Source organism: Mesoplodon mirus, assembly GCF_964341445.2.
Source record: "Mesoplodon mirus genome assembly, chromosome: 3".
Lineage (NCBI taxonomy): Eukaryota > Metazoa > Chordata > Mammalia > Artiodactyla > Ziphiidae > Mesoplodon > Mesoplodon mirus.
In genome coordinates this window covers 145,036,273-145,049,404 of record NC_138978.1, presented here as the reverse complement: position 1 = coordinate 145,049,404, position 13,132 = coordinate 145,036,273, and the positions used below count along the sequence as shown (strand labels likewise).

The following is a 13,132-nucleotide window of genomic DNA, read 5'->3' as shown; positions in this document are numbered from 1 at the left end:
CTGGTGTGTCTTATCATCCGTGGCATCTTCTAGTCACTGAAATGTGGTTCTGTAGCATTTGAGAATGGACTTTTCTGCCCCTCCTTGGCTTCTGTGACATCCCACTCTCCTGGTCTCTCCCCCTCTGATGGCAGTCCACCTCGGAGTCCTACATGTGTCCCATATTAACTGGTATTCCTTGGGGTTCTGCTCTAGACCTTGTTGCTTCTTACCCTACTCTCTCTCCTCAAGTTTTCTCAGCCTCTCCCTTAGCTTCAATTGTCACCTGGATCACAATGATCCCCAGGTTTATACCTCGAGCTTCGATCTCTCTTCCGAGTCCGTAGAACCTCCCACTGGATACCTGAACTTAGCTCAAATCCACAGATTCAAAACTGGAACTGGTCCTGCTCCTAGGGAAACCTGCCCATCCTCCAGTGTTTCTCCTCCCTGTGAAAGTTGTCCAAGTCATTGCAGACTCCACTCTCTTGCTTGTCTCCATATTCAATAAATGACCAAGCTCTGATAATTTTATTTATCAGATATCTCTTGGATCTGTCTACTTTTCTCCATTCCCACTGCTGTTAAGTCAGTTCAGGCCTCTCTCATCTCTCAGCACCCTCCTCACTGGTCTCCCTGCCTGCTATCCATTCTCTTCACAGTATCCAGGATGATCTTTCTAAACACAAATGCGATTTTGTGACTCTTCTCTTTTAAAGTCTTTGCAGATGCTGCCCCTCTGCCAGGGAACACTCTCTCTTTAATCCCCTATGCTCAGCACACCCCACTCCCACGCACCTGGTGAAATTCAGTTCATCATGGAAGTCTCAGCTCAGATGCCACCTTTGTCAGGAAGCCTTCCTTGATTTCTTCTGGCTGGGCTGAATTAGATGCCTGTCTTATAAGTTCCCATAGCATCCTGTTCGTACTTATTACAACTCTTGGCACTCTATTTTATACGTGAAACTGTATATTCACTTGTCTGTTTCCCTGGTGAGACTGTTAGTTCTATGCCAGGACTGTATGTTTGGTTCACTGTTGTATCTCCAAGACCCAGCACTACACCTGGCATTTTTATGGAATGAACTAATCAACAGATCAATGAAAAGATGGGTCTGAGTGGAATAATGTAAGGTGGGACAGGATTTGAAAGACTATGAATGACTTAGGATGGATGACTTTGAGGACAGGACTGGCCCCCAGTCCAAGTGCAAGAACCTTGGTGTCTTCAGGTGGCTACATTGTCAGCCTGACCCCAGAAGGAATTTGCTGACCTGCTCAGAAAAACTCCGTAATTCACTCTGATCCAGCTTAATGCTGAGCTGAAAATTTATGGACCTATTTAAAAAGAAGAAATAAAAATGATGGATGTTAGAAATTACCCTATGATACAAATGCTCTCCTTAAAGGAATTAAAATTTCACCCCAACATGGGTCACCAGCCTTCTTCGTGGAGACTATACTGAGTCTGAGGAAACAATGTTGGCATAGCTATCTGAAGGGGGGCCCACACATAAATGGTTACATTCAAGCAGTGGCTTGGAAACATCATGATAATTCTCCTTCTGTTCCTCACAACTGCAGTTAGATAAAATTAAATTAGCCAAATGTCTCTCCACTAAGTGAACAGATCACAAATCTTCCACTGAAAGCAGGTGATAATTTTCCAGGATGGCTACAGATAAGAATTCAAAATTGACTTGATTTTTCCCCTTTTGCTTATAAAAGGATATATGTGCATTATATAAAATAAATGAAATATATTGAAAAGTAGAAAATATTGGCTCTTAAGACCACCATGCAGAAAGCTTCAGTTAACGTGTTGGTACACTTTCCATCTTTCTTCCACTCATATGCATTTTTATGTAGTTAGAGTTACTGCATATATAGTTATATATTCTGCTTTTTTCTCCACTTAACATTATATTTGAAACATTTTGCATTTCAATCAAACTTCTTATACCATCATCATAACAACTGCCTTGATTTACCATATTTTTTGATTTAACCAGTCCCCTCTCTCTGGGCTCTAAAGTTATGAGAATTTCCTTTAGAAAGCTCTATTAACTCTGCACCTATTTTTTCTCCCCAAGTTCCTATTCTTTCCTCTGAATCCTAAATCTCTGTCTTGAGCCCTGGCTTCTTTTCCCAGTTCCAGACCTGCCTTTCTGAGTAGCTGTTAAACACTCCACTTGGATACCCCACTGGCCTTTAAACGCAACAAGTCAAACCGAGCTCATCACCTTTCCCTCTCACCACCTCTTCCTCCTGACTGGCTTCTTCTGTTGCCGGTGCCTCCATCTCTCCACCCACCGGGGGTCAGTCCCCTCTCACCTCCCTGTATCTGCTCCCCACATCCTATTATTTACAACCTTTCAGACTCTCCTCCCAGAATGTCTCAGCCACCTGACCCTTCCATGCCAGATTCAGCAAATACAGGTCACCCAGTTAAATCTGAATTTCAGATAAATGGGTACATTTTAGCATACACATACCCCATCAATATTTAGGAAATACTTCAGCTAAAAACTATTCTTTGTTTATATGAAATTCAAATTTAACTGGATATCTGTGTTTTATTTGGCAGCCCGACTCCTGTCTCGGTTTCTCCTGCCCACACCATAACACCTTTCATCCTTACTATAAGCTGCAGTCACCAACTGGTCTCCTTGTCTCTATGTCAAATTCGTTAATTTTTGCAAATCACAGCTCTAACAGTGTCACACTTTACTCACCACCCTTGGCGGTTTCCCACTACCTAGTTCCTCAGGCTCACATTTAGAAACGTCAACAGGTTAGCCCAGATCTGCCTCTCCAGCCCACGTCCCATGCTGCCCTTCAGGGTTCTCAGCTCCATATCCTGGAGGTTACCCCTCTCCCGCTCTCTCTGGCTCTTCTTCCCCATCTCCCTTCCACCACCTCACTCAGGCCCTCATGATTTCTCACCTGAGCCTCCCTGTTAGCCTCCATGCCTCTATATTTGTGGAACCCAAATCTTCATGTCACTCCCATGTTTAAAACCCTCTCTGGGGCTAACACATATATATGGAATTTAAGAAAAAAAAATGTCATGAAGAACATAGGGGTAAGACAGGAATAAAGACACAGACCTACTAGAGAATGGACTTGAGGATATGGGGAGGGGGAAGGGTAAGCTGTGACAAAGTGAAAGAGCGGCATGGACATATATACACTACCAAACGTAAGGTAGATAGCTAGTGGGAAGCAGCCTCATAGCACAGGGAGATCAGCTCGGTGCTTTGTGACCGCCTGGAGGGGTGGGATAGGGAGGGTGGGAGGGAGACGCAAAAGGGAGGGGATATGGAAACATATGTATATGTATAACTGATTAAATTTGTTATAAGGCAAAAAAATTTAAAATACATAAATAAATAAATAAATAAAAGAAAAAAAAAGAAAAAAACCCTCTCTGGGCCCCTCATCCCCCCCAAGATAAAGTCCAGCCCCTTATTCTGGACCATGGGGCCTTTCACAGCCCAGCCTCTGCCTTTCAATTCAATTCAGCTCAATTCAGCAAACAGCCCCCCATACCTTCCATGTGCTGGGCCATGCCAGAGATAGGAAACCAAAGGACCTCAGCTCATAGGCGACAGATGAGTAAACATGCAATGGATGCAGTGTGATGGTCTTAGCAGAACCACAGGAGGCCTTGGAGACTTAACCAGTTAGTGGCAACTCCTGCAGGGAATTAGTGCAGAACTGGGGTTACAGTTAAATCTCCAGTCCCAGGTCCAGGGCTCTTTCCACTGCCCAGTGTAGCCTGGCAACAAAAACGTCTGTCTCACCCAAGACGATGAACCAAAAGAAAACAAAAAGATACAAGATGATCTGAGATTAAAATATAAATTAAGTATTAAAATGCAAAACCCATAAAAGTTACTACAGGGATTCTAAATCACAGTGAAACAGGAGTATTTAAACACTGCACTTATAAGATGGAAACACAGAGAGATGGATCACACTCAAGCTGAGCCCTGATGAAAGCTCATCCCTCATTTACATTGGTCAACTAACACAGAACTGAGATAACAACTTACTTGCAGATGCTGAGAGTACCACAGGGGCAGGGAGAGAATGAGGACCTGTGACTTTTTATCCTGGTATCTATGAAAAACTAGAAGAAGATTACTTCAAAAAAACCTAATGAATAAAATGCACAGGCTAAACTCTTGAATTTATTTCAAAGAGCCAAGAAACTAAATTAGAGAAGCCACGAAGTGATTTCTAAGAGAATTCCAAAAGGAGATTAGGAGGGTATCACCCCAAAAATCAGGCAGAGAACCTCAGAGGGAAAGGAGAACACATGAGATCATCTAGTATATTCTCTGTCCTCAGGGGACAGCATGGTTTTCAATCCAGGAGAGAGATCGTCTGTGTTTGTGGGACCACGTTTTTAAACTGCGGGCTGAGAGCAGGTCAAGTAAGTAATTTAGTGGGTCATGACAGTCAATTTCTTTTTAAATGAAAGTGAATAGAATCTAGTAGAAAACACGAGGTTGCATTTCATGCAGCAAGAGTTAAGTGCTGAGTTTTATGTATAATTGTGCGTGTGCACATGTGTTTATTAGTTCATAATACAATATACATTGAGTCAAGAACGTTTGAAAAACACTTTTCTAGAAAACTTTTATTAGAAAGCGTTTTATTTTTAACACATACTAAACACACTCAGTTATGAGTCCTGACCCTTTTCCCCATTTTTGGAGCCTGTGCTAAAATTAAACAGAGAATGGGGGTGGAATGTTAGAACTGGAAGGAGGAAACAAATGAGAAGAGTGTAAATGAGTGAACTGATAACAAGAGACTAGAGACCAAAGGAATGAGATGGATGAGTTCTGGGCTTTTTCCAAAAGCCTCCTGTTTTATGGTAACTAAGGATTCCCTGGCTATTCTCATTGGAGCACTGGGTGCAGTAGCTGCTCAATAGTTACATGTCCTATAACCTTCTAGAAGCACCTGTATTCTCTCTATGGTAATAGTTGCCAAGCAGTGTGACTGGTGCCTTTTAAATAATGTTAGTCTCCTCCTTGAGGAGCTCCTTGCAGCAGCTCCTTGAAGGCTGGGCTCATGTTAGATCCACTGATGCATCCCCACCTCTGTGACAGCTGCCTCAATAAATTTCAGTTGGATTGAACTGAAAGGCATCAAAGGACACTAAAGATCTAGTTCTAATAGCTACTGGATGCTTAAACCCTCTCTACAAGAACAAACTGAATTCAGTTCATTGAGCAGAAGGTACTCTAATTAGAGGAGAACAACAACAAAACTCTGAAGTTTCCAAGGGAAAAAGAGCTTGGACTCTCTTACACCTCTTGGCCCAGAGGTCAAGTTCATTCAAAGGACCTGTGTTATCCTTTTAAAGAATAAGAGCCTCTTGAAATGTCAAAGATTCTTTAGGACGTCAAGCTTGGACCTACTTTCTGGACCCAATCTGGCTCCTGGGGATACCTGCTTTTTCAAGTCTGGACAGCTTGAGGGCAGCAACCACTTTGAATCTGAAGCTGCTGAGCTATTTCAGAGGCCCCATCCACGCTGCTGGCTAGAGCTGGCAGGAGGCCCAGGAGGGCCCGAGGCGGAGGGCTGGACTTGGAGAAGTAGTCAATTGACCAAATAAATCAAAATTGAACCAAGCCCTGGTTGCTTCCCCACAAGAAGCCCAGGCTGAGGAGAAATGAGACGGGGCTGGGAAGTAATCATTTGCCTTCCTCACCCTCTGCAGCTCTTCCTACCTCCATGCCTAGGTGTCCAAACCCAACCCCTAATAGTGCAGCTGTTTAGCTTGGGGTTGGGGGGGGGCATGGTGAGGTGTCGATAAGGAAGGCCTGAGCGTGAATATGTAAGGGAGATGGCACTGGTCTGAGGCTAGACTCCTTGGAAAGGCATATGGTGAGCTATCAGTGAAGGGAATGGGTGAAAGATGCCCTACACCAAAGGATCAAATTCAAATTCAAAGGAAAGCCCACTAGTCACTAGGGACTCTTCTTCCCAGCCAGGCAAATGTCCTGAGAGAGCTATTACTAAAGGAAAGTCCTCTTTACTGGGGACACTGATTAGTATTAAAGGTAGAGATAAGTATCCTTTCCCTGCAGTGATACTAAAGCAATGGCTTTACCCTTACTGTGTGCTGTTCCTTACACACAGTCAAATCTCATGTCTCTGTGGATGAGAAAGGCAAGGAACAGAATAATAATCCTGTCTGTAGAGTTCAGTGGACACTAGGAATCCAAAACTTCTCTCGACAAACAGTTTCAGCCTCCATCCCCCACTGAATCTCTATCCCAGTCTCCCTCCCACCATCTGCCAGCACACACTGAAGGAATACAAATCATCCTTGGTTTAACCTGAGTAGAATATAATCAGGAGGGAAAGCTGGCTCAGGGTCAGGGGAGAAAAGAGGCTGTATATCATATACTCTCAAATCAAGCAGAAACAAAGTTTAGGCTTTAGAAAAAAAACACTATCTATACTATGTCTTGATACTTGGTTTGAATCTCAAGTCTAACTTCAGTTTAACAATGTCTCCCTGCCTCAGTTTCCCAAAAAAGCACACCCAAAGATTAAAAAAAAAAAAAAAAAAGAAGAAGCCCACAATGTCTAGCAGTGTCTGGCAATTGAATGGGCCAGCAAACTACATACTAACACTGGGAATGAAGTAATGCTAAATAGATCAGGGCAGAGGTTCTGGAGTCAGAGGGACCCCAGGATGCTGGCTCCATGGACCTCATCAGCTATGAAGACTTGGGAAAGTTCCTCAATCTCTCTGAGCTGTCAGTGTCTCATCTACAAAATGGGGATAATAAAACTACTTCATAGGGTTACTGTAAAGATGAACTGAGAATCTGTATGTAAAACGCCTGATACAGAATAGATGACCATAAATGATGGGTATTATTATGAGGGCTTGCCCCCTCAGAGACGTAAACATGCCCCCACTAAAGAGCTGTTCTGCAGCTGCCTCAGGCAACCAGATGAATCTCCCAAAGGCCACTGATGCTCAAATATCAAATACCCACATGTTCCCCCATGTCATTCTTCCTCTCCTCACATTCCCTATTACAGTGCCTGGCACACTGCCTCCCAAGCTTCCAAGTGAGAGATCTTGCAGTCCTCATTGACTTCCCTCTCCTCCCACAGCCAAACCATCATCAGGTGCTGTTGATTCTACTTCTTCAATATGTCAACTCCATTTGCTTCTCTCCCTCTGCCCACCACAAATATTAGTTCAGGGCTCCACCAACTTACCCCTAGATAACAGGTCTCCAGGCTCATCTCCCTACCCCGGCCTTCCCCCTTCAATTAACTCTGCAACTACAATTATCTTTCTAAAGTACAAATCTGATCGTGGGTCTCCCTTGCTTTAAACCCTTCATTGGCTCCCTCAAAATAAAATCCAAGTCCCTTAACCTGGCTTCCAGAGCCTGCCATGATCTGCCTAGTGCTCAGAGCTCCCTTCCCAGACTCATCTCTCACCACACCCCTCCTTACCCTGCGTGTTCCAGTCACACTGAGTACGCACACTTGTACAAATGAATCATGACTTCTCTCTCTCTCTCTCTGTGGTGATTTCACACATGATTTCCCCTCTGCTTAGAATACTCCTTTGTCCCTTCCCTTCACCATGTTAACTCATATTCATTTTTTAGGTTTCAACTTAGATGTCATTTCTTCCAGGAAGCCATCCCCAATACCTGAATCCCGGGTTAGATGTCCCTTCCACTGTATACAAATGTCTGCTAATTTGTTCACCTCCCCCCAGTAGAGCTCCTGTAGGACAAAATCCATTTATTTCACTGAAACATCCCAAGTGCTTCAAACACTGCCTGGTACGAGACAGGCACTCAGATATTTGCTGGATAGATGTATGGATGTCAACCATTGGTCCTGCCCTGTGGAGCCATTTCTGGTTGAAGGCAGTAGCTAAACCAGCCCCAGGTACCAGCAGGTTTCCATCCAGCAAAGGCAACACCTACCTAGAATGGCTACCACCTCGTCATCCTGGATCACCTCCAGGGAGCCGGAGACCACAAAGCAGAGGCTGTCAACACTCTCTCCCGCATGGTAGATGAGGTCCCCTGGGGCGCAGTGCACCGTCTGGAACTCCATGGCCAGTGCCCGCAGGCAGCCGTCGCTGGCCAGCCGGAAGGCCGGGTGCTCCTTGAACACCTTGCGGTTCAGGTGCACGCAGATGTCAGCTCTCATGTCCTTGGGGCAGATCTGCAGGACCTGGCCAAGCATGGGGAGAAAAAGTGTCAGGATCCTCGGTGTGGCCTCCAGCTCACTGCTTCGCAGGACGGAAGCAACACCCACTAGACTAGACCATACTTTTCAAGGCACCAATGGACAAGACAGCCACAGTGACCCCAAAATCTGTGCTAAATGCTCAGGACAGGGGCCTGAGTCGGGGGCTGGGAGTATGTGGGACCCTTTAGACAGGAAATCTGGGAAGTCCTCTCTGAGGAGGTGACAATTAAGCTGACATCTACATAATGTGTCAGAGGGAGCCCTATGAAAGAACATTCCAGCAGAATAGCCAAGGCTGTGAGGAGACCTGAGCAATAGCCAGTGTGAATGAGGGGAAAGGTGGGCATGGGAGATGAGGTTTCAGGAGAACATCAAGCATGAGAGCATGTGGAGACTTTTAAACTATGAAAAGATCTTGATTATGATACTGAGTGTAATGGGGACATGTTGGAGGACTTGGAACAGGGGAGTGACAGGGCATCCTCTATATTTTAAGACGATCATTGCAGCTCCAGAGTGGAGTTAGAGGGCCAACTGTAGGCTGGCAGGAGTGGAGCCAGGAATCGAGTTAGCTCACTCCTGCAGGTGTCCAGGTGAGCAGTGAGGGGACTTGGACTGGGATGCTGGCAGGGAAGCCAGTGAGAAGTAATCAAATTCCTAATGTATTCTGAAGATACAGCTGACATGGTCTGTTGATGGATTGAAGGTGGATGTGATTTGAAGAAAGATATTAAGTAATATTTACTGAGCACTTCCTACGTGCCAGGCATTGCTAGGCACTTTGGAGTCATTCATTCATTTCACACACATCTACGGAATACCTTATTGTATGTCGGGAATCATTCTAGGCTCTGAGGATGTAGCGTGAACAAAACCCCCTGCCTTTGTGTGACTTACTATCTAGTGGGAGGGGACAAATAAAAAGCAAAATAAGTAAAATTCAGTGGTTAGGGCTATTTGCAAATAAAAAGCAAAATAAGTAACATTTAGCAGTAAGTGCTAAGGAGAACAATGAAGAAAGAAAGCAGAGGGAAAGTCAGGAGAGTTGTGATTTTACGTTTTCAAGCTAATTGAAATCCTCACATAAACCCTATGATGTAAGTGCTATTATGGTACCATTTTACAGATGAGAAACTGAAGTACAGGAAAGATCAATAACTTGCTCAAAGTTGCACAGCCAGGAAACTGCAGAGCTGGGCTCTCCAACTAGGTAGTCTGACTCCAGAGCCCAGTTTAGATACAAATCACTTCCTATATGATAAAGCTGCCCAAAACAGCTGCTTGTAATTTGACTCTCAGCGTCTAGGAACTCAAGGCAAAATGGGAACTGTAAGAGGCCATGTGGGTCTCATATTCCAAAGAAATAAAAATTTCTCAGCCTTTCCTATGGAGAGAAATATTTCTCTGGACTAAATTTTTGCAAGAAATCATTCATAGCTCCTTACGTAGCAAGCACGAAGTAACACAAGAGGACACCTTCAAGTGTACTTTTCCAGAGAAGTCAGGAGTGTTCCTAAAATAATCCTTTCTCCTGTCCTAGCCTGTGAACAAAGCTGGGGGCATAAAACCAAACGTGTTAAGTGAAGACATTTCCTTGGGGTGCTGGTTACTTCCCCACCCCTGCTTCTTTGCCTCAGCACAGGCCATTTGCCTCTGCATCTGGGCTCACCTCCGACTTTGGAAGTCTCTCAGCCTCCTTCAAAACCCAGCTCAAATCTCACCTTGCCCAGGACAGCTCTGCTTCAGTCCCACCCCTCTGCATGCCCCCACGCTCCGCACTGGAAAGAGGAGGTCAAACCGTTGAAATCCCAGTTCCTTCCTCTCCAAGTGACTTAACTGCTCTACACTTCAGTTTCTTCTGTAAACAAGCATGCTGCTAATGTTGCCTTATGAGGATTCAATGAAATTATATCTACCAGTACACATCCTCAGGACAGCACCTGGCCCCAGTAAGGGACTCAATAAATGCAGGTCCCTGTCCTCAGTGTGCCTCTGCGTTCTTGCTCTGGGGCTGTAGGATGCCGAGGAAATGAGCATGTTCTCTGGGAGTGGGGATGGAGGACTGACTGAGGCAGAGGAAAACTCAGACAGCCAATGCTTAGGCAGAGCGCTCACTACGTACTTCTCCTTCAGGTTCAGTAAAACAAGACTCCTGTAGAAATGCAGGTTTAATTTGGATCCTCTTCTCTCCAAGCTGAACACCAGGGAGTGGGGAACACTTGCTTGTCAAGTCAAAACTGTGCCCAGTGGTTTGAAACAAAGATTTGCTCTCTAGGTGATTTCACCTTTAAGTATTTCCTTTCCCTTGGGCTGGGCTTTGCTGGCAGAGTGTGGAGATAATGCTTTATTCACGGGCAGTGTTCCAGAGCCACGGGAAAGCACATGTGGAGAGGAGAGGGCACTTGGAGTGGAGAAATTACACTCTCACGGCCATCAGCATCTCCATCAGCATCTCCATCATTCTTCTGTTGGCTTCACACTGGCGGGGGCTCCTGAACGCCTCTCTCTGAGGGTGGGGGGTGGTGTCAGCTCAAGACCCCGCAGCCTTCCTGGGCCACCTGCCCTTCTACTTGGTTTGAGGAGAAACCACTCTTGCTGATCTCTGAGGCTATGAAGGCCCCAAGGAGATGTCACCACAGAGGTTCATGGAGTCTCCCTGGGGGAGAGGAGGGGTGGGGGCAGGATGAAGCATGGATGCGAGAACAGGCTTTAGGATCAAGCAGATCTGGATTCAAGTCCTGGCTTCCACATGCATGTACTAGTCGTGTGGACTTGAAGCTATGCTTCTTTCCCCAAGTCGTCTTCTTCTAACTTGAGTATAGAATTCTTCAGAGGATTCCATGAGCTGCTGTGTGAAAGTCCTGGTACGATGCCCGGCATGTGACAGGGCTCAATGCATGGGAGCTGCCATGTCTGACATTGTTATCACAGCAGAGCAGCAGGTCAGTCTGAGGGAGGCTTTGAAGTCCAGGAGGTCAGAGCCAAAAGGGCCTTAGAGGTCAGCCTTATTCTTAAAAGTCATCTAGTTTCCATGTGTCACAGACAAGGAAACTGAGGCTCAGAGGGACCAATGATGTGCTCAAGGTCATCAGATAATTACTGGGAGTTGCCCAGCACTCCCACCCTTCCATTGCACACACATCGCCTGGTCATCACCGACCATTCTGACCTGGATTGGAGGGGAGGGAAACCAGGGAAGGGCTCAGAACCTTGGGACTGGCTTTCTCCCCAGGAGCTGCCTGCCAAGGAAGAGCGGCCACCCCAGGCCGGGCTGGGCTTTGCACTGAGTGTCACAATAGTCCCTCTTCCACCTGGATCAGGACGTGGGGCAAATCCCAGAGCCCTCCAGGGAGATAGCAGGGAGGGGAAGGGAGGGCCAGTGCTGATGGGTGCTGTCTCCCATGGGCAGCCACCCAGCCCAGCCCTGCAGTGAGGGCAGGAAAGGGTTTCTTTCCCAACAACCAGATTTACAAAGGCATCCTGGCCCCTGGGAAAGGGAGCCCCAGGGCTGAGAGATCAAAGTTCCTTTCTGCTCCATCAGCTGCCAGGCACCCACAGAAGCTAGAGGGGCCTGGTTGAGATAGCAGAGCAGAAACAACAGGCACAGTGGCGCCAGGGGTTAGCAAAGCCAGGGCTGAAGTCCCACCCAACCGATGACCTGCCTGTCTGAGAAATGAGGGCAACTTCACCTGGACTCGTCCTTCTTCCCTCCAGTACGTGTTTTAAATTAAAAACAACAACAGGGCTTCCCTGGTGGCGCAGTGGTTGAGAGTCCGCCTGCCGATGCAGGCGACACGGGTTCGTGCCCCGGTCCGGGAAGATCCTACATGCCGTGGAGCGGCTGGGCCCGTGACCCATGGCCGCTGAGCCTGCGCATCCGGAGCCTGTGCTCCGCAACGGGAGAGGCCACAGCAGTGAGAGGCCCGCGTACCGCAAAAAAAAAAAAAAAAAAAAGTAATAGTAGGAAAAGCACAAACTTTGAAGTCAGACAAAACTGGGTTCAAACCCTGACTCTGCCATTCTTACCTCTGTGACCAGGGGCAATTAATAAAATGAATTGGGTTGCTGTGTCCTCATCCCTTCAATAGAAATGAGCGGATGCCTCCCAGGGTTGTCATGAAGCCTAAGTGAAGCACGAATGCAGGGCCAGGCACGTGCAGTTGTGCAGCAAACATCTGCTCTTAATGCACCTTCAAGACAGGGTAGCTTGTTATTGTTGTTATTATGGCAGATATTCAATAAAATCAAGGTATTGTTCCTTTTAAGTTGGGATCAGTTAAATTTAGTTAAATTTCCCCAATTAAACTGTCAACTCTCAGCTGACTCTTCCAATGGAGAAAGGCCAGGAGCATGGAGAGCTGATCCCCAAGGCAGCTGAATTTGGCTTTGAAGGCGTCATAAGGTATTTTTGCAATCGTGATATCGTTCTGTTTGCCTCATTCTAACAATGAAAGGTATCGGTATTCCCTGAGTACTTAAGGAATGGTGATTAAAGAGAGAAGTGCCATTAAAAAGACTTGAGAAGCAGAGAAAAACTAACCTAGGATTACATCTTTGCTCATAGAAAATATTACAAAGGAGATTTCATAAATGATTGATCGAAAGTCCACTGTATCTTTTCTCTATTCTTTCCAGTACCACCAAATTTTCTTCACTTTATTGAAATGCATCTAGAATAATGCAACTCTTGGAGAATGATAGATATTTACTGCCATTTCCACTTTACAGGTGGGAAAACTGATGCCTAAAAAGGAGCCTAAGGGATGCTCTGGTTAAGTCAACTGCTTATTAAGGCACAAGCCCTTGGTCGGTCTCTCCCAGGCTTGTCTAACAAATAGGACACTTGTTAAAAATGCAGATTTCCAATCCCCGCTCCACCCCATTCCTCCCC

At 45.9% G+C, this 13,132-nt stretch overlaps 1 protein-coding gene across 2 annotated transcripts in view; it reads right to left on the bottom strand.

Annotated features, from left to right (window-relative positions):
• The window catches only part of KCNH1 (potassium voltage-gated channel subfamily H member 1), a gene marked incomplete at its 5' end in the record, with an annotated part of 415,199 nt that overhangs the window by 104,526 nt on the left and 297,541 nt on the right, over positions 1–13,132 (bottom strand). For both annotated transcript variants that reach the window (XM_082612883.1, XM_082612884.1), the window contains one exon: positions 7,971–8,223. In XM_082612883.1, coding sequence (XP_082469009.1) covers positions 7,971–8,223 — 253 coding nt within the window. The remainder of the gene's footprint in view (positions 1–7,970; positions 8,224–13,132) is intronic.